Raw genomic sequence first — 25,087 nt, forward strand, 5'->3', positions numbered from 1 at the left:
GGGGAGATAGGATTGCTCTCTGTAAATACATCAGTGGGATAAATACCAGGGAAGGAGAGGAGTTATTTAAGTTAAGCGCCGATGTGGACACAAGAACAAATATATATATATATATATAAACTGGCCATCAACAAGTTTAGGCTCAAAATTAGATGAAGGTTTCTAACCATCAGAGGAGTGAAGTACTGGAACAGCCTTCCAAGGGGAGCAGTGGAGGCAAAAAAACCTGACTGGCTTCAAGACTGAGCTGGATACGTTTATGGAAGGGATGGTATGAGGGAACTGCCTACAACGGCATGTAGCCGATCTGCAACTCCTAGCAGAAAATATCTCCAATGGCTGGAGACGGGACACTAGGATGGGGAGGGCTCTGAGTTACTACAGAGAATTATTTCCCAGGTGTCTGGCTGGAGGTCTTGCCCTCGGGGTCTAACTGATCGCCATATTTGGGGTCAGGAATGAATTTGCCCCCAGGTCAGATTGGCAGAGACCCTGGGGGTTTTCACCTTCCTCCGCAGTCTGGGGCATGGGTCACTTGCAGGTTTAAAGTAGTGTAAATGGCTAATTCTCTGTAACTTGAAGTCTTTAAGGTGCCACCGGACTCCTTGTCTTATTTTATAGTTTCTCCCTATCTGAACATACTAAAAATGTACAATTAATCAGCATCTGAAAATATTAAGCTATATAATGCTTAAATAGATGTACATGGTTATAATGTACCCTTCTACGTAGCAAAAAGATGGTACCAAATCTAATGTAAAGGCTCTATTTAATTGTAAATTAACATGCTAATGGGAAGGGGGTAGGTTTAGAAGATAAAATAAAAAAAGAACAAGTTAAAAATCACTTAGAAAAGTTAGATGCCTGCAAGTCACCAGGGCCTGATGAAATGCATCCTAGAATATTCAAGGAGCTAATAGAGGAGGTATCTGAGCCTCTAGCTATTATCTTTGGAAAATCATGGGAGACGGGAGAGATTCCAGAAGACTGGAAAAGGGCAAATATAGTGCCCATCTATAAAAAGGGAAATAAAAACAACCCAGGAAACTACAGACCAGTTAGTTTAACTTCTGTGCCAGGGAAGATAATGGAGCAAGTAATTAAGGAAATCATCTGCAAACACTTGGAAGGTGGTAAGGTGATAGGGAACAGCCAGCATGGATTTGTAAAGAACAAATCATGTCAAACCAATCTGATAGCTTTCTTTGATAGGATAACGAGTCTTATGGATAAAGGAGAAGCTGTGGATGTGGTATACCTAGACTTTAGTAAGGCATTTGATACGGTCTCGCATGATATTCTTATCGATAAACTAGGCAAATACAATTTAGATGGGGCTACTATAAGGTGGGTGCATAACTGGCTGGATAACCGTACTCAGAGAGTTGTTATTAATGGTTCCCAATCCTGCTGGAAAGGCATAACGAGTGGGGTTCCGCAGGGGTCTGTTTTGGGACCAGCTCTGTTCAATATCTTCATTTACGACTTAGATATTGGCATAGAAAGTACGCTTATTAAGTTTGCGGATGATACCAAACTGGGAGGGATTGCAACTGCTTTGGAGGACAGGGTCATAATTCAAAATGATCTGGACAAATTGGAGAAATGGTCTGAGTTAAACAGGATGAAGTTTAACAAAGACAAATGCAAAGTGCTCCACTTAGGAAGAAAAAATCAGTTTCACACATACAGAATGGGAAGAGACTGTCTAGGAAGGAGTACGTCAGAAAGGGATCTAGGGGTTATAGTGGACCACAAGCTAAATATGAGTCAACAGTGTGATGCTGTTGCAAAAAAAGCAAACATGATTCTGGGATGTATTAACAGGTGTGTTGTGAGCAAGACACGAGAAGTCATTCTTCCGCTCTACTCTGCTCTGGTTAGGCCTCAGCTGGAATATTGTGTCCAGTTCTGGGCACCGCATTTCAAAAAAGATGTGGAGAAATTGGAAAGGGTCCAGAGAAGAGCAACAAGAATGATTAAAGGTCTTGAGAACATAACCTATGAAGGAAGACTGAAAGAATTGGGTTTGTTTAGTTTGGAAAAGAGAAGACTGAGAGGGGACATGATAGCAGTTTTCAGGTATCTAAAAGGGTGTCATAAGGAGGAGGGAGAAAACTTGTTCACCTTGGCCTCTAAGGACAGAACAAGAAGCAATGGGCTTAAACTGCAGCAAGGGAGGTCTAGGTTGGACATTAGGAAAAAGTTCCTAACTGTCAGGGTGGTTAAACACTGGAATAAATTGCCTAGGGAGGTTGTGGAATCTCCATCTCTGGAGATATTTAAGAGTAGGTTAGATAAATGTCTATCAGGGATGGTCTAGACAGTATTTGGTCCTGCCATGCGGGCAGGGGACTGGACTCGATGACCTCTCGAGGTCCCTTCCAGTCCTAGAATCTATGAATCTATGTTTTAATAGCTATATCAACCAGTGAAAATGCACCTTTCTTTAGAAAGTAACCGAAGTACAAATGGAAAGTTTATGAAAATCAATTATTTAAATTGAGACTTTCTACTTGATTTAAATCACGATTTAAGTTGCTGATTTAAACCACCTTGATTTAAATCAATCCACCCAGCTGTGACGTTAGGCACCCCTGTGTTCACACCCTACATACTACTGCAATAATTTTTGTACAAAATACACCTTGTGAGATAACATCTGAAAACTAACTCCACACTGGTCAGTAATACTATTGTAAAATATATATAACAATGCTGTATGTGAAATTATGGATCTTTACTAATGTTATGCTTTAAAGTCTGTGACTAAAAGATGGACAAATGCTACATTTTCTCCAGACAACGGAAAGGGGCCAATATCTCAAACCAGGTGTGGCCCAGGTTCAATGGGCTATTCATTTGTATCGGAGATTGCAGCAGGAAGAGATAATTTGCATAGTAAAAACCAACAGCAGCTGAGGAATACTCAAGAAGCCTGATCTTCCAAGCCTTGTGGCTCCTTTACTCAGCATGAACTAATGAACTTTATCCGGGGGTACCCTTCAGAAGAATATATTTCAAAGGTTTATTGGACTGTCAAAGGGAGGGGCAAAGAACCCCAAGTTACCCTTCACCTTAAGGAGACAAAAAACAAAGCTAAAAAGTAAAAAGCTGGAAAGAAGACTGTGGGGGAGAGAGAGAGAAACCATCTTGAACAAAGACTATCTTGCTAGATTAAGTTTTAGACTTTTAGAAGCATGTTTTCACTTTTGTTTGTAACCATTTAACTTTAACCCTTAAATCTGAACTTACTTAAAAATCTCTCTTTTTGATTAAATACACTGGTTTTGCTTTTATTCTAAATCAGCCCAGTGCTGTATTTGAATTGCGGTGATTATTAAAAACTCCAGCTAAAGCCACAAGCTGCTGTGCTTTTGTCTCTTTAAAGAAGCAACAGGTCTTATTACTGAACATTTCAGGGCAGACTATTTGGGGGGAATTCAGGATTCTGGCTGTCTTGGGCCACTTGGCTACTCACAACCAAGGGTGGTGGAGACCAGACCGTGGCTGTGATGTGACAAGCAGGCTGATGGAGTCAAGAGTTGCTGAACCAAGGCTGCTTAACACACAGACACCCAGTGCATGTGTGTATGCTGGCTGGAGCGTCCACACAGGGACTACAACAGCAGAGTGGCCCTCAGTGTTCAGGGGACTGGACTCGATGACCTCTCGAGGTCCCTTCCAGTCCTAGAATCTATGAAACACTAACAGTGGCCCAACCTCTCATTGCTCTCAATTGCACCCCAAAATGTGACACCTGCCCCATGGCCTATTTAAGGGTGTGGATGACTGTGCGAGGACAGCAGAGGCAACACGTGGCCAGGGGAGGCACCCGGGGTCATGTGCGCCCCCAGATTTCTGCCAGGTCACATGATGCGGCTGGGCCCCCTCCCTGTGGGGCAGCTGCCAGAGCTGGTGAGCTGCTCCCCGTGGGCAGAGGTAGAAGCAACAGCTGGGAGCTGCATGGAGAGGCTGCTGCTTTCTGAGGAGGGAGACTGAGGGTAAGGAGGTTGGGGCGTGACTTGAGCTGTGCTTTTGAATTATGTCCTCCCTCCCCATCAGCAGGTATGGGTCATTTCAGGAGGACAGGGTCACTGGAATGGTGAAAGGTGCCAAAGTTTGGAAAAATATGCACATCTTTGCTGCAGTCACAGTGGAGTTTGCTGTTTGCACACGTTTTCGCAACACTGCAGCACTGTAAAATTGATGAAATTGTTAAATCACTTGAAAGAATGAAGTATTGTGTGTTTTGGGTTATGAAAGGCCAGAAGTTCTGTTAGCACAGTCTGAAAGCTGTATTTTGAGGCCTTAATTACTGAGATGCCTCTATTTAGGAATCCCTAAAAATCAATAAAACCTAGTTCCTAGACCTTCAGCTTATTTTGAAAACTGACCCTGGGAAAGCTTTCTAATGTTGGCTACTAATCATCGTCTTTGCTACTATTACCTCCCCTGAAAAGCTCATCTCCCCTGAAGGGTGGAGGTGGAGTGGAAAGACAACTAACTCCCTAACTTTTATTGCTCCATTAACATTTTAAACCTGTAAATAATTGTAGGAGGGTAAAGGCAACTTAAAACAGAAGCTATTAGGAATAATGTGATCTCAGTCACAGAAAATACAGTAAAAGTACAGGCTATTGTACTACAGCATAAAGATGACACATTCCTCTCCACATGCACTACTGAAAGATACTAATTATGCCTCTGGCAAAGGGCACATGGGCTCCTTCAAAGAAGCTATTTAAAGATAAGAACACTGCAGGCAAACACTTCAGATGTATCTGCACTATTCCATTCCTTCTCATGCTGGAAATTCTGGGGCATTATTTAAAAACTAAAAATAATAAAGGAACAGGAATTCTGCCAAGCCTGGTCAATGCTGTATTCTAAATACTTTGAAAATACACCTATTAATTGTTAACATTTTTTTGTCTTAGCCAGATGGCTTTTTCAAAACAGAACAAAATTTAAAATGCCCATTAATGCCCATTTTCAAGTGAAGAGTTTGAAAAAAATCAATGAAAAGTAATTTCAAAAGTGTCCACAGCCCTCACAATTTGTGCGAACGAAAACAAGCAGGAATTAGTAAATTCTCTCCTCACTTAAATTAGAGCATGTTTAAAAAGAATAATTAGAATCAAACTTTCAGAGAAATAAAGAAGAACCCAAAGTAATATAGACCCGAGTCCTACAAAGGGATCTCTAAGCACGGGCCTCTTTGCCCTTTGTGGAGTCCCGCTGTCTTCCACCAACAGCCTGTATGTAATGTTCCACGTTCCTGGAATTCAGTTAGACTTTCCAGCTACATTTTTGGATGTTAAAAGCCATAAAGAAAAACCTTCCCTCCTCAAGGGAAGAGTGAAATTCTTGCTGTTACTGGAATTTTTAAATTACTGTACTTACAGGGAAAAGTGTGGTATAAACGTTCGTTTCACAAAGTACAGATGGTAGCTGTAAGTTTACAAAGCTCAGTGTATCTTCCTGAAGTCACTCACAGAGAGAAAGAGATCAGCTTCACAGAGAAACAAAGCTATTTCATTAGCTTCTATTGGGAGGGAAGAGTCACTTTATATGAGCATTTGTTCAATACTTTAAAGGACAGTAACACTTTTATGAAGGGATGCAAAACTAAGTCCTCATGGACTTTAACATCAAGGTTTGATATTTTGTATACCATCTGTAAAAGGAATTTGAGCAGGAAATCCAATAGGGTCCCTTCATTTCCCCACTGCCTTATGAAATACGAGACATAGTGTACAATTTATTCCAAATACACTCTCCAGCCAACAGAACAGCAGCACTTTGAGGCCCACCAGAAGTGTGTAAAACTCCACTGCTGTGAAACTGGCCTAATTAGCCCGAGTGGTACACCTTTCTCAGAATGAGGAATTGTCGTAACGTACATTTATACAGTGCCATACATTGACACACTGTTTTCAACCAGATGATTTAGGACAAAATTTACTCTCCATATTGTATCACATTGTAGTTTTCAAGCAGTCACTGAGCAGGTATCAGCACTGAGACAACAAAGCTCATACTACTGACTTATCAGGCAAACTAGTTCCCAATACTGCCAAGTGACAGAGTCCCACTGAAATCAACAAGACTCTGCACAAGTGGATCACCCTGTAGGACTGTCATTAGCTGACCCGCTGCACAGTTTTCAAAGACCTGAACAAATGTTCTATATGTGCCTAGTGATACTATGTTACCAACAATTACATCACTGCTAAACCTATAAATTGCCATGAATTTCAGTGTCTTACAATACCAGGGTAAACTGTAAAAGAATTGGGTGGGGATTTAGCAGCACAGATCTTAGCTGCAGAGTTGAAACCCCACATGACAAGTTTTGAAAATTTGTCTCTTAGTGTTTAATAAGTGATTGCACTGATTAAAAAAAAAAAGTCTTATTGTGCTTACTTGGTGTGAGCGAGCGAGATAATCAAACTGATTTGAAGATGTGACTGGATTTTTTCCTCCATTTATAAAGGGTATTGGGTTCACCACCTATAGTTTTACCTGCTTTTCAACTCTAATAATCTGATTTAATCATGGTAACATCTGAAGAGAGAAAGCTGCTTCAATCATAGACAAGACAGGCTTTCTATTCTTTTGTGTCCCATGGTTCTAGCCAGCAGTTTAAAATCAACTTCAAATGTTCTTTTCTGCTTAACAATCACCAGTATAAAATCCATCTTAAAATGTTGTCTGTACTGAAGGATGGGGGTGGAGCTGTGTTAAAGAGTCCTGGGGATGGAAAGAGATATTGGGTGTTCTATGGTAGTCACACCAGAATTAAATTCTCACCCCACGTACATAATCACTTTGTTTAACCACACAACAGCAGTAGCAAGATTGATTTTTCCTTCACAAAAATATTTGCAAGTACTTGGATATAGCAGTGGGTCAACCTTAACATTTCTGAATCTTTATTTGAAAAAGGACATTAGATTCATAATTTTATTCAGAATGAAGACTTTGGAGGGAAATAGTGTTACAAATGTAGGTCAACCACAGCCTCAACTACTTCATTTGGAAAAAATTGTGGATCACAATGCAAGATGTGGGGAAAATGTCAGTTTTTCAATTTTTTTAAACTGTAGTTACCCGATGTTAAAAGGACATTCTTTTGTCCATTAAGGGTTAAGAATGATGTTTTCTACAACATGCTTTTAACTAAGGCTGGCTACCAAAATGTTTTTTAAAAACAAAAAAGTAAGTTATTTTTAAACAAACAATGTTCTCTTGCAGCACTTATTCATTTGCAGAATACTGCAGTCTGGCGTTATGAGATCCAACAAACTTAAACTAATCAGAAATTGATAGATGGATTTCAATTTTATTTCCATTCTGTCATTATTGCCCATGTTGAGCAAAATGTAATAAAATGAGAACGATGAGGAATTTATATTTTTAAAATTATTTTAGATTCAATATTCCTTGTGTTAATAGCAGAGATCCTTGAAATCCATTTGCCTCTGAAAAACGTGGAAAAAATGCAGAATTTGCGTTTTTACAGAGTTTTCTACATTCTGTGAAAAAAATAAGTACATATATTAACTATTAGTTAAATTTTACTGAAAGTATCAGTGTCACTTATTCAATGCACGCAACCTACCCCTCTTGTGGTTGATTTTTTAGTGTGCCTTAAATTTACATAGCTAAACATACTCCAATAAACTGCTTCAGGCAAATATAGAGAGGTTACTCAACAGCGTGTAGGGATTTGTGTTTTAATGCATCTCAAAGTTCACTTCAGTCTCCAGCTGTGAGTAATTAAAGTTATGAAGAGATGCCGAAAACTTTATCACCCCTAAAGACCATGTCACTGAGTTTGGCATGGACAAATTTCATGTTGATGGTAACGTGCTGTTCTGTAGATTACATTTGAAGGCAGACAATTGTAGAACACATGCAAAGCTCTGAACAAACTGGATGAAAAGGAACGAAAACAAAAGGCAGAAACAGCAAGGCCATTGACAACAGTAAAGAACCAATGCACTGTGACTGGATCATTCTATTAGTTTTATTTTATTATAATGATTGATGGCACTGGCAGGCTTCAAACTTGCTTAAAAATTGTAAATATATCAATAAAACATTATGTTCAACTGAAATCTATATACTGTATATTATGTCTAGGGAAACTAAAGTTCAGTGTTTCTTTTCAATGGCAGAAAAATGCGGGGTTTTTTATGGGGGTGGGGGGTTAATTGGATAATTTTGGGTTTTTTTAAATCACAGAAAACTAGGATCTCTGTTTATTAGTAACACAGGTAAGATTTTTTTTTTTTTATTTAAAAATTTTAACCCAGCAGTGTCACTTTAGGAAAGATTTTACTAGGGAAAAAAAAATATAAAAAGTACAATCACCAACTAGTCTAAGTTTCCCGACTTCCCACTGGAGATCAGCTGAGTGTTTTCCTTGGGAAACAAAGGCTTAATCTGGGGGGAATCTTTAAAGTTTCCCCACCACTGCTACTTGCACATATTGGGTAAAGTTCCTTTGTATAAACTTTGTCCAATCTGTTCTCCCTGTAACTTTTTATATTACAGGTGTGTGAAAAATAAGTAAAATAAATATATATACATAAAAAAAATCTGGTGAAAATGAAGGTGTAAAATGTGCATTAAGGGCCATATTTGATGCTCTGCCTCCAGGAGTCCTGTTGTCTCCTGCAGGCACAGCACAGGATCTGTACCCTACTGCAATGGCCCCAGCATAATTCAGAGCAGCCTGGTCCTCTAAATTATGGCATACTCCCCAGTGTTCCCTGTGGCCTGAAGCACAAGCCAGAATGGACATAGTGACATGCACCCACCCTCTCCTGCCCTAGGCTCCTTCCCCCAACATGTCCCTGTTTAAGGCAATCCAATGCAGTGCCTGCGCCAGAGGAATTCTCCCCCCAGAATCCCTGTATGTTGTTCTCAGACCCTATACAGTGACAATGGAGCTGTGTACGGTTTATTTTTTATCCTAATACTGTATTTTTATCCTAATACTTCCTGGGGGAGGGAATCTATCTATAACCTTTTGTTTACATGCACATATTGTTTGAAAAACACCCATATTTCTGGATCTTGAAGAAATTTGGAATTGACTGCAGGCCTTCAACAACTTTATAAAACTTCTACTACTTTACAGCAGAACATCTATTAGACGAAAATTACAGATACCAGATCCAAACGTTCACTATTAAGAGAAAAATCTTGCTGCATGAAGCACTGGATCAGGAGAAGATACCTGTATCTCATATCGCATTATTCAAGTCAGATTGCTGTGGGTAAAGTCTCCCCCTTTTCAAGTCGCCTCTCCATAGGTGTGGGGGCCTTGAGAGATTTAACAATACATATTTAATAAGGAGAAGAAAATATATCTGTACAAATGCACCCATGTGCACACACTTATTAGCTGAATTTTCCCACAAACAGAATCCATCAATTGGCCCTGAGCACTCCAGCAGCGTGCTGCCAACAGACAGAGCAAATTACCACACAGCAAATTAGATCTAATCCACAGAAATGTAGAAAGGGATTGAGTCTGCATTTTGGTCTCCACTGGATGCTACTTTTCACAATCCATATATATATTGTCTATCTTGACTCTCTCATCCAGTATGTAAAGTTGTCTTGTAATGGGGGATAGGGATGGAATGGGGGATCCCTATCCCCCATTACAAGACAACTTTACATACTGGATGAGAGAGTCAAGATAGACAACTTGGCAGCCTGATTCCAAGCCATTAGCAGCAGAATACATAAGCATAGGAAAATTCAACCATGCTGAACTAGGAGGAGAAAACCAAGGCAGGCAGCTATGATTGATGCTGATCAGTTGTATTCCAAGTGAGAGGAACTGTGCTGTAAGAGAAGCAATAGGAACCTGCAAAGTGGCAGTAGTAACTGAGAAATGAGGCAAACATAGCAAACCTCAGGGGATTAGCCCATTGAGTTCGGATTCTGCAAGCAGGGCAGGCATTATCGGTAATGAAGGCACACTCCTTCAACCAGGCTACAGGAAGGAAAGGGTAATGGCAGTGTTCTTCATTGCAAGCTCTGCGAGCCAGTGGTGGCTCCCATCAACCCTAAGTGCTACTCCCTAAATTCCCTCTAAGCTGCATGGCCGCAAAGCAGGCTATATAAATAGCCGCACAGCAGGGTATAAAGAGGAGAGAGTTTGGGGTGGGAGGGAACTGGGGAGAGGAGCAAGTTGGGGCTTGGAGGGCTGCTGTGGGCCTCTCCCCTGGCCCCGGAGCTCCCATGCTGCCTGCCGGCAGGGGGGACAAAGGCCCCTTCCCCGGAGCTAGCTGCTGCCAGCAGGGAGAGGGCTGGAGGAAGTCCTCTGGCCCCAGCCCCGGGGCAGCCTGCCTGCACCCCAAACTCCTCATCCCCAGCCCCACCCCAGAGCCTGCACCCCAGCCAGAGCCCTCACCCCCCCTGCCTCCCACCCCTCTGTCCCAGCCCTGAGCCCCCTCCTGCACCCTGAACCCCTCATCCCCAGCCCCACCCCGCAGCCCTCACCCCTGCATCCCAACCCTCTGCCCCAGCCCTGAGGTTCCTCCTGCACCCCAAACCCCTCAACCCCAGCTCCACCCTAGAGCCCTCACCCCTAGCCAGAGCCCTCACCCCCTGCACTCCACCCTCTGCCCTACCCTGGACCACCTCTCACACTCTGAACCCCTTGGCCCCACCCCATGTGGCTCTCACATTGAAGTTTTTTTGCCAAAGTGGCCCCCACTTCAAAAATAGTGAAGATCACGGGGCAATGGCATCAGCAACCCCTCTGGCACATTACACATGAGCACCATCTAACTATAAAGGGGCTGATGGCAGTTCCAGCACTCTCAGATTAAGGAATAATGGTTAGAATGCAGGTCTAATGCCACAATCAAGAAATTAAACAGGAGGAAAATATTACCAGGCCTCTGCTTGGGGGAGGAGAGGGAGGAAGATATGAAAAAGTCCCACCCTGGGGGAGCCTAAGTGTGACCTAGCAATGAGGTGCAGCACTCCAAGTGAGTCTCTGGTTTAATCAAGACAGAATTATCAATATGTCATTCAAAGGCTTTCTTTTCACTGCCAAAAAACTGTGTGTTTTTTTCAGTGGGATAACTGACACGGGCTAGCTAGGAGGTTCACCGTATCTACCTACCTCCTGGTTAGACCTACCGATGCCTTGTTTCCACTATGGTTTTACAGTGAGATAGCGAACACACATAAGTTATTCCACTGAATAAACACATTTTTCTTATGCAAAGACAAAACCAAAATCAACGTTTTCTTCTAATCAGATAAAGCTTGTTGCTCTGGGATTTAGCTGGTGGGGTGAAGAGCGGTTAATGAACACTCCATATGTAGAGGAAGGGAATAACCAGCTAGATTTCAACTCCTAGTGGAAGTAAAGAAGTACTTGTGAGGGTTAAGCAGGGCCTCAGTTTATATAATCAGACATAATTGAGAGAGAGAGATGGAAGGACAAGGAGAAAGAGTGCTAAGCATAAAAGTAATTTCCATTTGGTCTATTATTGGCCTAATTCTATAATCTTTATATCGATGAAGTAAAACGCTACTCCACTGTAGCTACAGTCAGACTACTGGGTGGAAATGTGTGCAATAGGTTCAAGGGCAGCACCACTGCATTCAGCTAGACTGTACTGTGTGATACTGCAGCTTGGTCTCTGAACTACAGATTGTTCCCCTAGACTGCTGCAAAATTCCTACCTCGAAGGCAGAGAAATGTAAGGAAATCTTCTGTCTTGGGCTTCCTTTTGGAGAGGTCAGAAATCTGAGTAGCTGGAGGGGGTAACAACGGTTCCACTATCTTTATTGGAGTTGTGCTGGGACTGTTTGGCTGGGATTGAGCAAACTTCCTTTGTGCTTGCAGCCTTGGCCTGTGAAAACAAGAGAAAAACACAAGCATTATTAGGCAGAAATACAGACTTAAATTTAAGAATTCACTGTGATGAGAGAGGGATAAATCAATCTATTACCAATAACATTTTCCTTAGTTGTGTTTAGTCCACAATATATTTTTGAAGTGTAACAATTATGATTTATTCAGTTTGAGAGAAAGTTTGTTTTACCACAGTTATTTTAAAGTATCTGTTGCAATTTTAAGAATTTCAAGGTGATTTTTACCTAGCTTGCGCTAAGGCAAACCAGGAACTTTTCACCTATAAGTGTGACTAGCATGCTATGTGTTCCAAACATTTTCACCCACTCTGTATAATTAAATTACGCCAACTAATATCTGCTATTTTTCCTTCATGAAAACCTCTTTCTTAAAAAGGTGCAAATACATTTGTTACTTTGGTTCTACCCTAGTTAACATTTTGCTTAATTTATAATTGAACATTTTGACATTAAAGTTTCTTAACTTATTCCAATTCACTAAAAAAGTTTCTTAACTTATTCCAATTCACCTTTATCACTGTTAGCGATAAAGTGGGTGAGGTCCAAAGTGGGTCCAATATCTTTTGGTGAGAGAAACAAGCTTTTGAGACAAAGAGCTCTTCTTCCGGTCTGGGAAAGATACTCCCAGTTTTACAGCAAAATGCAATATGGAACAGATTGTTTAGCATGACTAGTTAGCACATATTCTAAGGGACCATACAAAGTGGAGTGGCCTGTTAACACCTCTACAGTCACAGGACAAAAAGAGAGGGTTAGTGGGCTGCAATCCACTACATCTTGCATTTTGCTGTGATGCTGGAAATACCTTTCCCAGACTGGAAGAAGAGCTCTGTGTAGAAGTTGGTCCAATAAAAGATATTATCCTGGGGCAGACATGGCTACAACTACACTGCACAAAATGGAGAGTGACAGAAATCACAAAAGTTTAATCCAGGAGCATCAACACATACTTCAGTTGTATTGTTGTACATCCATAAGTGCAATTTTGCAAAGTGTCAAGGAAAGCATTTTATTTTTGACCGGCAAGTAAAATATCAAGTTTTATTTCCCACGGTCAGCAGCCTGGTAAAGAGCAAGCAAGTAGATTTTGTACTTGGGCTGAAAATATTCAAGGAGAATTTTGCAAGGCTGCATTAGCAAGAAAGAAGAACAGGGAAAGGCAGAACAAGGTTATCTTGTTGCTTGACCTCTGTAACTAGCTGTACTTCCTAGATTAATCTTGGGTATGTGTCATCTATAGGGCTCTTCGAAATTCACAGTCCATTTTGGTCAATTTCACAGTCATAGGATTTTAAAAATCATAAATTTCATGATATCAGCTATTTAAATCTGAAATTTCAGTGTTGTAATTGTAGGGGTGCTGACCCAAAAAGGAGTTGTGCAGTGGCTGCAACGGTATTGTAGGGGGGGTTGCGGTACTGCTACCCTTACTTCTGCACTGCTGCTGGCAGCGGCGCTGCCTTCAGAGTGGGCAGCTGAAGAGTGGTGGCTGCTGGCCAGGAGCCCAGCTCTGAAGGCAGAGTCGCAGCCAGCACCAGCGCAGAAGTAAGGAAGACATGGTATGGTATTGCCACCCTTTCATCTCTGCTGCTGCCTGCAGAGCTGGGCCCTCAGTCAGCAGCCGCCACTCTCCGGCTGCCTAGCTCTGAAGGCAGCATAGAAATAAGGGTGGCAATACCACAACCCCCCCTAAAATAACCTTGCCACCCCCTGCAATCTCCCTTTGGGTCAGGACCCCCAATTTGAGAAATGCTGGTCTCCCCCGTGAAATCTGTATCGTATGCAGTAAAAGCACAAGACCAGTTTTCACGGTGCGTGACACGTTTTTCATGGCTGTGAATTTGGTAGGGCCCTAGTCATCTAATTTAGCTGAGATGACTGAAGACAAGCAAAGTGGACTTGGGACTCATAGCACAAATGAGAAAACTCGCCTATTCAATGGTTCTCATGGGTATTCACTTGCAATAATAATAAATAATTTAGAGTAGAAATTTGTTCTAGGAAAAGTACCCCTGTGCAGGGAAGTTAACTGGAGGGGAACGACTGTGTGCCTCACTTTGACCCTGATACTGCATAGCACTCAAGTCTTATGGAAGTGAGTGGGAATTAAATTCCTTCCTGAACTGAGCCCCAGTCAACCCAGATTTCCAAGCATTCCAAGAGTTTGACAGAGAGAACACAGTACAGAATAAAAGGGCTTCATAGCAGTCAAAATTCAAATGTTATTCAGACAGTTAGACGTTAATAACTCACAATCTTTATAATTTATAACTTTATAAAAGCTAGTTTAAAATTCCAGTCCTCAATTAAAAAAGAAAAAAAAGGCAGCTAACCCATATATGGCTGTTAGTGGCATGGCTGGAACAAGATGATAAAAAGACCTAAAATATCAATTTTTAGAGGAGAGGGAAGGCAACTTTACATTAATTACTGGTTCTACTAATACAATATTTATCTAATATGAACTTGAGATCTGTAACAAATATTGCCACAGAATAATCCAGGTTTGTCATTGTATTGCAAACTATCATTGTGATTCTCTGATCAAATTATACACATTCAAGTACATTGCTGACAAAAATTTAGATGTAAAAGATAATCAATTAGTGAGGGTAAAACCAGTAATCTGCAACCTTCTCCAATTTCACAGCTATTAAAACTCTGCCATGCAGCCATTCACACCTGTAACAAGTTTTTGCTAAGGAAAGAGGTGGCATTTAGAAACCATATCAGAGAACTAAGTGCCAAAGAGCAGCATCTATATATGTGATCCTAAAAATATCTAGTAAATAATACCTTAGGAGAACCGGTAGCATAGTCAAGGGAGACTCTAAAATCTGTCTGCATAGAAAAGCTATGCATGGGATTGATGGGGAAAAGAATTTTTTCCTCCCAAGAAGTTTAAGATCTGCCTTAAATCTACAAAGCCAAGACATTTCAGAGTTAAAATACCTTGCCAGGCTTAAGCTGCTCTCCAAACATAGTGCATATTAACACCAAGAGAGCAGTAGAAGTATCATCCACATACTTCATGGTTTTATCCTCAAAAGCGTTGTGGTGGATACTATGCACAATATGTGTTCTCTCAAGCAAAGGGCCAGATGCCTAGCTAAAACACTGAAAAAATAGCAGTGTTCTATATACACCCTCTAATAATGACAGAAAATGAATTGTTTAACAACTCCTCTAGATTTGTTGTCCCTACAGTCTCACACAATTGCCCATAAAGAAAATTATATTTCATCGTGATCAAAAGACTCTGCTAAATTCCTGATAGACATATATTGCTTGCTTATTTCCACCTCCTCGGGGGCTCATATACTGCTTATTATTACAACAGTGCTTATGATTCTTGAACTGAAACACACTAATTGAACATTCATATTCGTTGTCTCTAGGAACAATGATCCTTTAGAAAGAAAGCGCTTCTGTACACCAATATACCTGTCCCAAAAATTCATTCCGTTTGTAAATGCAGAATGCGATCCCCTCTGCATTCATGCAGACTAGAGAGCTCTTGCACTGGATAAATGGGATTTTAACTTCAACTGGTTACTTTTCTATCACCAAAAGCACACATGCAGCCACAAGTAATGCTTTGTTATGAATTCTCTTCTGCACAAAATGTACGCTCTCTCTAGCCAAAAAGCAGACCATTAAATTTAGTCGGGAAAAGAACCTTGCTTTCTGCTGTAGCATAGAGTGATTTCCCCCCAAAGATGAACCTGATAATCTCCCAACCATGCTGTCGAAAATAATCCATACACCAAATTGGGCAAATGAAAAAACACACCCCTGAGTGCAGCAACTTACAGCGTTGTATAGTGCCAGTGTAAACAGTGCCCCAGTGCTGGGAGCCGCGCTCCCAGCGCTGTAAACTAATCCCCTCGGGAGCGCTTTGGAGTTTTGAGTGTAGCCAAGCCCTAAGAGTGACTGAACAGAAATCCAAGAAATGCACATTTGAAGCCTGTCATAAGATTTAATATTAACCCTTTACATTAAGGATTGTCCATCTGGTTATTTGCAACACAATATACCATCACATGAGGTTTGAGTCAGACTGTGTTCCTACTCAGTTATCACATCCCAGGAGCAAAGTAATATTCTCAGTCCATGGGGTGCTGAAAGGGAGGGGGAATAACCAGTATATTTATCCTAAATGCTAATGTCTATTGAATTAGTAAATTAAAAGTACATTTCAAAATGTCTTGAAATGTATGTTTTGCCCCATTCCTTTTCTCACCCATTCCAAATCCAGTATACACTTTCCTCATATTCTGACCACCCCTTCAATGCTACATTTCTCCAACCTCACCCAGCTACCAGGTAGTAAAAATGTCTCTCCACCCCACAACAGTCCAACCCCAGCAGAGGCCTTCCAATCTTGTTATGAAATTTAGGGCAGAAGATCTTCCTCCAGTCCACTTTCAAGACATACCATGACTTTGTTACTACCAGAGGAGGTGAGATGGCACACTTGATCATATAATAACAAAGTCTCAACAACCGCTCTTCCTTCAGTGTCTCCCTTCCTGATATAAATCAGTTAGCACCACTTCTGATGTATTCCCTGTTCTCACTCCTGCAGTACACTACCTCTTGGCCAGGGAACCAGACCCTCAGTGTCTGAAATGTCAAGATTTATTAACTAAAAGCCTGGCCAATTCACTTTAACGAAGTGAATTAAAAAAAAACCCACAAACCCACAGCGTTTTTACTCTTTGGGGTTTCCAAAGTAACTGCCATTAATATATGGACTGGCACAAGTTCCACAGGCTTCAGTTGTGATATGTGGAAGTATACGACTAGCTAGCATGTGGCAGATAGTGACTAATAACTAGATGTTTAGTCTATCATGCAGTTTTAATATTATGGAATTGCAGTTTCTAGGTTAAATTTTTGATTCAGTGTTTAAAATTAGATTTCTGCCTCAGTTTCACAGTTTACTAAACGACAAAGTCTAAGAACATGGCCCAGGGAAAACCAAAATGTGCTATACAATTCAAAGCATTGGTAACATGCAGCTGTTCCCTTTTTGACTTAACTTAACTTATTTAACCTTATTAACTTAACTTTCTAATATGAAAAACCTTAAAGTAGTAAATCCAATTATTTAGATTACATACCAATTCTAAACCAAGACAGAATGGGTGGCCTGTTCACTCCAGAGCCAGACATTTTGCATCTGGCAAATACCAAATGACCAACATGGTTGCCCTCTTTGAATGGTTAAGGGAACAAGCTCTTGTTGGTTTGCCAACTTACTGAAAGGCCTATTTAAAAAAAAAAGAAAAGAAAAAATGCTGTTTCTATTTCCAAAATAATTACCCTCTCCACTCTAGGCCAAAATAGACACTATAGAGCTGGCAAATACTCCTACAAAAAAGGCTTCGGTGTGTGAAGAAAGGGAAAATCCTCAAAATAATAAGCAGCATTGTGTAAAATTTATGTAAATAGAAAAATGAAAACTAATAATTACAAATACCTAGACTAATTTTTGCTTTAAAAAAAAATACAACTGTGAAATAATCCACTTTCCCCCCGAAACATGGCTATATAGACTCTAAAAATTCACTAAGCTGAGCAACCAAGACCCAGAAAGCTCTGACTAGAGAAGAGCCTTTGCTAAGTTTCTATACAACATTTCTACAAAAACTAGTTACAATTACCAAGTGTTTAGATGCAAGATATTAGCGTGTTAAAATAGGAGAGGTCTACACAATAAGAATATTCTAAGACTGCATCTATGCTACAAAAGAAGGCCATGTTAGGAAAATATTTAAAAAAAAATAATTTAGTTGGCATGGTTTTCTTATCAAATGTGGTCCTGGTTTATGGTAAACACTTTTTGAAAACTGTTCTAGTCTAGAAATATTATATAAATAAGCCTTGTAAGCAAATTATAAGCCATGCACACTGCAGTTCCAAGACTGAACTAGCTAAAGGTACTTTTAAAACTCTCTCCTTCCCACCCCCACCCCCGTCCCGGGTCTCCTAGGGCCATTTTTTTGGTAGTGTAGACAAGATCACATCGAGGAAGAAGACACTCACTAAACAAGACACTTACTCTGCAAAGTAAGGCCCAAGTTATTAATACAGCTCTGTATTAATTTTAGTAAAGATTCGTGTTCTAGATTACCCCATGCACTCTGTTACCTAGAAAACAAGTTTTTTAAGATATATTTGTGTAGTAATTTTTAAGGTAAGAAAATAAAACCAAAACTTAATACAAACAATAAGCTCTCAATAGTGGACTACATTGCACAGCACTTTTGTCAGGAAGTTACTTGCAATCATCAGTAGGTTACTTTTAGTTCTACATTTCTCGGAGAGTCTTATACTGCATTCAGTTTACCACACCTTAACTCCTACTAGAAAGCGAAGTGTAGATACTGCATAATGCTTAGGCTGGAGAACCTGGTTGCAATTAATATATTGGATTATGTTCAAATTGACAGAACATTCAGAGACTAAGAAAGATTACCCTCACACATGGACATCTCAAAACGGAAGAGGTTTGGTGGGCTGAAGCCCACAGAGTAATTTTAAAGGAATCAGACACTGGAGTATAATTAGCACCACTATGCTTCAACACAGGAACTAACACCCGTAAGATAGTTCACAGGAAGATAGAAATTGCCATATTGGATCTGACTTGTGATCCATTTAGTCCAGTATCCTGGCACCAACAGTGGCTTGCTGTTCCAGAAGAAGGTACAAGACAGCCCAAAGTAGAAAGATATGTAAAAATGTGCTCTCCAGGAGAGTCTTCTCATGACCCCTAACAGTTATTGTAAGTGCTTAAGCCCGGAAGCATGAGGTTTTATAGCCCTTCAAAAATAAATAAAGTTTCAAATCCATACAAATGTTCAATCTTACTTCATTTTTTAATACCAGAAAATAGTACGTCAGGGCAAGGGTAGATATATCCCTATCATCATCAAGGGCGAACGGTGATGTAAAGAAATGATTTAGTTTCCCAGGAAAGTCCGTGTCTCCCTTAATTGCTCTCTTTAACCTATGGTTATCCAGAGGACTCAACTATTCTTTCAGAAGAAGGAAGTCTGTGATATACACACTTAAATAGTCTCTTGCTGTTTGTTTTATACCCTTAGCTACTTGTTCTTTGAATTCCATTTTAGCCCTCCTAATTTCCTTCTTGCCTATTGTCCACTGTAGTTTATGCTCCTTATTATTAGCTTTGCTAGGGTTAGATTTCCAAATTTTGAAGGTTCTTTGTTTGTCTCAAATAACCTCTTGAACTATCCCGTTTAACCACACTGGTTTAATTCTTGTTTTCCTACTTCCCTTTTTGTTCGGGGGCATACTTGTCTTCCTAGGTTGTGTGCAAGTAACAACCATGCCAAATATAAGGATTTTGCTTCTCTGGCTTTCTGAAGTATAGTGTCACTGTATTAGTTTTTGTTACCTTTCCTCCCTCCTGGGAACTTTATTATATTATTTTGAACACTGAATTTCAGAATATTGAATTTTATTACATTGTAGTCACTATTGCTTAGTGGGTCAGCTGCTGTTACCTCTTGAACTAACTCCTGTGCTGTTATTTAGGATTAAATAAAGAATAGCCTCTCCTCTTGTGTGCTCTTACTCTAGCTGTTACAAGAAGCAATCATTTAAGGTGTCAAGAAATTGCTTCCCCACACTTTGTTCCATTGTGATACTTGACAAGTTTATGTGTAGATAGTTGAGGTCCCCTGTCATTACTGCTTTGTTAGACTTGGCTGCCTCTTTGATCTCTCTCAGTATTACACACTCAATATTCTTTTCTTGATCTGGAGGGTAGTAGTTTAGACCTAGCAGCATCCTTGTATTATTACAGCATGGGATTTGCAGCCATACAGATCCAACTGTGTCATCTCACTAGATTCTATGGAATCTTTTAAGTCTAGCATTGCCTCTCCACCTCTTCATCCTAATCTGACATTCCTGTATAATTTATAGTCTACATTTATAGTCAGGCATTAAAATATCCCATTGATTTTTGTTATTCCAACAAGTTTCAATAATGCTTATTATATATCAAGGGTCCCTTCCACAGCTTGGCATTCTAGTTCACCTGTTTTTGAGCTTAAAGTATTATATAAAGACATTTATGATTTCTGTTTTTGTTCATGTGCCTGTTTCTATTTCATTCCTTAATCTGACATTTTGCTCAGTTAGCAAAAGATTCTTCTGTGATCTTTACCTGCTGCTCCTCCAATTCAGGCCGGAATGCACTGTCCTTCACACCCATCAAGTGTGACACCAATGACACCCTCAAGTTTGTTTCAGCGTACGTGAGAGTCAAACGAGGACAGAACATGCATTTATGCAAAGATACTCTTATGTACACAAGGTCACTTATTAAAGTAAGTGCACCTGCCAGCGAGATTCTTCAGATACATTCAGGATTCATTATATAGTATCTAGAACCTTGAACTCTGTATTTGGTTTAAAATAGTTCCAAATAATCTACCACATAGAAATTAAGTACTTGAAAATCATATGCTATCTTAAATTAAATCAAGCATCTTAAACGTACTTGTGCTCATGGTGCTTCATAACACCACTAGAAAATTTCTTACGGCCTTTCACACAAACAAGTGGCCAAATGGAATTTTATACATTTTCCAAAAAGATTCACCCCGTCTGAGAACAAGCATGAGACACTCAGCGCAAAGGGTCAGCACATGAAAGCAGGGGCTTAGACTGGCAGTGAATCCTCTGCCACAAAAAAGTCTTCACTACTGCCAATGATAATGTAAGAGACATACTCAGAATATGTAACATTACTTTCACTCTAATTAATCCATGAGGGTAAATCTTATGTTTTAAGACTATCTGAAAAAACAAATTGCTATTTAACATGCATACAAGACGGCGTGGTCTGCTTTTCTTGTGAAAGCACATTTGTACAATTTTACTTAGCTTAATAACACTATCTAAACAATGTTCTACCTATATGTATCTTAGTTTCTTATACAACTCCAATCATTGTGGGCTAATTAGGGGTTCTCAAACTTCATTGCATCACAACCCCCTTCTGACAACAAAAATTACTACATGACCCCAGGAGGGGGGACCGAAGCCTGAGCCCCGCCGCCCCGGGTGAAGGGGCCAAAGCCCGAGACCCACTTCCCTGGGCCGGGTGGTGGGAACAGGGGCGGGGAAAAGCTGAAGCGCCCAAAGGCTTCCGATGTTCCCTCTAATTTTTTATATTCATGTGTGGAATGAATTTTGTTATGTGCACCAATATGGAGGTGATGTGTGGCAGGGTGGGGCCGAGGGGTTTGGAGTGCGGGAGGGGGCTCAGGGCTGGGACAGAGTGGTGAGGTGCGGGGGGTGGGGGTTCGGGATCTGGCTGGGAGTGTGGGCTCTGAAGTGGGGCAAGGGATGGGGTGTTTGAGGTGCAGGCTGCCCCGGGGCTGCAGGGGGTAGAGAGGATTCCCCCCAGCCCTCTCTCGCCGCAGCAGCTCCAGGGCCAGGGGGAGAGGCACCTCTCCCCGCCTACGCGGCCCTTGATAGACTGCTGTGCAGCCGCCCAGCTTAGAGGGAACTTAGGCTTCAGCCCTAGGCAGGGGCCTGTAACCTGAGCCCCGCCACCGCTTTGGCCCTGGGCAGTGGGGCTTGGGCTTCGGCCCCGGACCTCAGCAAGTCTAAGTCTAAAACGGGGTTGCAGCCCACAGTTTGAGAACCACTGGGCTAAATTGTAAGTTTAGTCACAGACCTGTGCATTCCTGCCTAAGAATAACTACGGACGGCAGGATGACTTGGGGGCTTGTCTTCACTGCTAAAAAAGCTGTTTTTAACCTCAGGATAACTAATGTGCATGAGCCATCCTGAGGTTAAAAACATAGTGAAGACAATGCACTTCAGTTTTACTGTGAGGTAAACTCTCAGAAGTCATCCCTAGGCAGAGGAAAAGGCCCAACCTCAGCAAGTTTATCTCATGCTAAAACTTAAATGCCTGGTCTTCACTGTGTTTTTTACCTTAGGAAAACTCATGCACATTGGTCACCCTGAGGTAAAAAATAGCTTTTTTTTAAAAGCAGTGAACACAAACTGTGAGGCCTTCCTTTGAGTCACATTTCCTTTCCTGCTTCCTTCTTGCTCCCAAGGGATAGCAATTAATTACTGGCCTATACCAGCAGAAAATTACTACACCCTTTTCCACCACCACCATCTTGGCTCAGCAGTTCTGGCCAGCAAGTAGATGGTGATAAAACCAAAGTTCCAACCATTTCCTGTCCCTCCCCACCCACTTGCTCAGGAGAGGAAGTAAGAGGGCATAAACCCAAATCAATCCTATGCACCTGCACATCCAAGGTGCAGATAGCCCACATAGGGAAAAATATGGGGTTGTTACTCTTTGTTATTGTCTTGCAAAAGCATATAACCTGGAATCACAATTTAGCCCCATAATATCTACGTAGAAGAAGACACTGTATTTTCAATATATATTTATTACTGACAAGAATTTTTGTTGTATTTTAGAGTGTAAGTTTACAATGATTTAAAGTATTTAATACCTTAAAGTAAATTTTAACAGGTAACCAATTTAGAAATTCTTACTCTTGTTTTCCCCGTATCTCTGTAGCCCAGGGGTTCCCAAACTGGGGGTTGGGACCCCACAGGGGGTCGCAAGGTTATTACATGGGGGGTCGCAAGCTGTTAGCCTCTACCCCAAATCCCGCTTTGCCTCCAGCATTTATAATGGTGTTAAATATATAAACAAGTGTTTTTAATTTATAAGGAGGGGTCGCACTCAGAGGCTTGCTATGTGAAAGGGATCACCAGTACAATAGTTTGGAGAACCACTGCTGTAGCCTTTTGTTTTCCAAGTATCCTTCCCCTACTTCGCCCTAAACTTTTTCTTTTAAGCTAGTACACATACCCTAACAATTGGTTGCACAATTTAAACACCCTTCAGTTTTAAATGAATGCTCCAAAGTGAAGTATTCTGGCTACCTCCCTTTGGTGCTGAATATCAACAAAAAAGGCTTACTGAAAAACGTTCCAGCACAAAGGGTCATGTTTTATTTTACTTTTTAAAGGGAAATAATTACTATCACAAGTCTGTAAAAATGTCTTCAGGAATAAAATGATGAAAAAAAAGTCTGAAAATTAGATCAAATGAAGGGCAAATGATCTTACCCCATCTGATAAATGGCTCTAGTTAAAACCACAACTGATTACTTGTACATATGTACTAAACACTAAATGCGATTCCCATGACTCCTGGAATTAAATTAAAGACTTCTGAGCAAATTTGCTGACCACAAAAAGGTAGACGCTACAGCATCCGAACGACACCAATTTATCCAGTATCAAATCTCTCTGGAGATTGCTGGATTAACATTCAGCAATATATAAAAAAGGGTAAATGTAAAGCATGCTTGACAAGAAAGATCAGAAACACCTTTGTTCAAGAGCTGTAACGTAACAAAAACATGTTTTAAATCTAAACTCTCCAATTTCCTGGGAACTGGAGTTGGACAGTAATTCCCTCTCCTCCATAAGGACCTGTGCTGGCCTGTAAACAACAACAGATGGCAGAAGAGATCCTTCCAAACGTCATAGGCCGGTGGAGCAAAGCCGTCCTTGTCTTGTGACAATTCTCTCACTTTGGAATAGCCTCATTTTGAGTCTAAGAAACTTAGTGTAACGAACACCGAACTTCGTTACGAGTTGTAACCCAGAGAAGTGGGACAAGAGGTTGCTTTTGTTTTTAATTGCATATTTAAGGATTTATATGGCAGGGCTGTTCTGGAAATGGCTCTAAGTGCATGGCAAGCATCTGCTGTCCCAGTCCTCTTCTCATGTGCATCTCAAGAAGTTTATCATGTGTCTACCACAGGGGGCCTTAGAAGAAGCTTGTGAAAACAAGGAAGGCACAGGGCTGACTATACAATCCAAGAAAGCCGAGATAAAGCTACAATAGGAGTTTCTGCACTGGTCCACTTCTGTGCACTCCCTAAATGGAGCTACTCTTCTTTCTTTCTTTCTCTCTCCCCCCCCCCCCCAAATATGTACCTAAACTGAGAAAATATCTGTCTGTCTGTATTCCCTTCTCAATTTAAGTAAACCAACCCATCCCCGCTAGTCTGAGTTGAGGGTTGTGCAGAGGATACATCTCGAAGTTGCCTTTGGCCTGTTGGGTCTGCCATGTTGGGGCACCAACTAGAACAGTCTCATACCACTCAGGAATGGAAGCTCTAAGGCTGCTGAAGATTCACCTAGGTTCACTACCTAGACCTGAATTTTTCAGATGACACCCAGCTATAATTGTACATACTCATCATCGCCTTCCTCACTTATGAGGCCATCAGCTACATTCTGCAACACTGAGATGGCCTTCTTACTTAGAATCATAGAATCATAGAATATCAGGGTTGGAAGGGACCTCAGGAGGTCATCTAGTCCAACCCCCTGCTCAAAGCAGGACCAATTCCCAACTAAATCATCTCAGCCAGGGCTTTGTCAAGCCGGGCCTTATAAACCTCCAAGGAAGGAGACTCCACCACCTCCCTAGGTAACGCATTCCAGTGCTTCACCACCCTCCTAGTGAAATAGTGTTTCCTAATATCCAACCTAGACCTCCTCCACTGCAACTTGAGACCATTGCTCCTTGTTCTGTCATCTGCCACCATTGAGAACAGCCGAGCTCCATCCTCTTTGGAACCCCCCCTCAGGTAGTTGAAAACAGCTATCAAATCCCGCCTCATTCTTCTCTTCTGGAGACTAAACAATCCCAGTTCCCTCAGCCTCTCCTCATAAGTTATGTGCTCCAGACCCCTAATCATTTTTGTTGCCCTCCGCTGGACTCTTTCCAATTTTTCCACATCCTTCTTGTAGTGTGGGGCCCAAAACTGGACACAGGAATGGAAGCTCATAAATCTACCAGTCCAGACAAGATGCACTGGAAAGAAACTAGGGCAGTAATAGTGATGCTCTTTGTTAGAACAGGGTGTACAGTTCTGGTTCCCAGAGTTTCAGAAGGATAGTGAAAAACTTAATACATAAAGAACAGTAGCTAACAGAATGCAAAAAGAGATGAGTAAATAGCTGATTTGCACAGGAATACTAGAAACCCTGAAGTACTTATGTCAGCAGTCAGTGAAATAATACTACAGTCACGTCACCCTACATTCTCTCTCTCTCTCTC

The 25,087-nt window shown here is 41.0% G+C and overlaps 1 protein-coding gene across 2 annotated transcripts in view; it reads right to left on the bottom strand.

Moving 5' to 3' along the window:
* The window catches only part of JARID2 (jumonji and AT-rich interaction domain containing 2), a 295,836-nt gene that overhangs the window by 71,676 nt on the left and 199,073 nt on the right, over positions 1-25,087 (bottom strand). For both annotated transcript variants that reach the window (XM_026660367.2, XM_026660359.2), the window contains exon 4: positions 11,731-11,900. In XM_026660367.2, coding sequence (XP_026516152.1) covers positions 11,731-11,900 — 170 coding nt within the window. The remainder of the gene's footprint in view (positions 1-11,730; positions 11,901-25,087) is intronic.

This window comes from Terrapene carolina, unplaced genomic scaffold, assembly GCF_002925995.2.
Source record: "Terrapene carolina triunguis isolate 2854851 unplaced genomic scaffold, T_m_triunguis-2.0 Scaffold58, whole genome shotgun sequence".
NCBI classification, from domain to species: domain Eukaryota; kingdom Metazoa; phylum Chordata; order Testudines; family Emydidae; genus Terrapene; species Terrapene triunguis.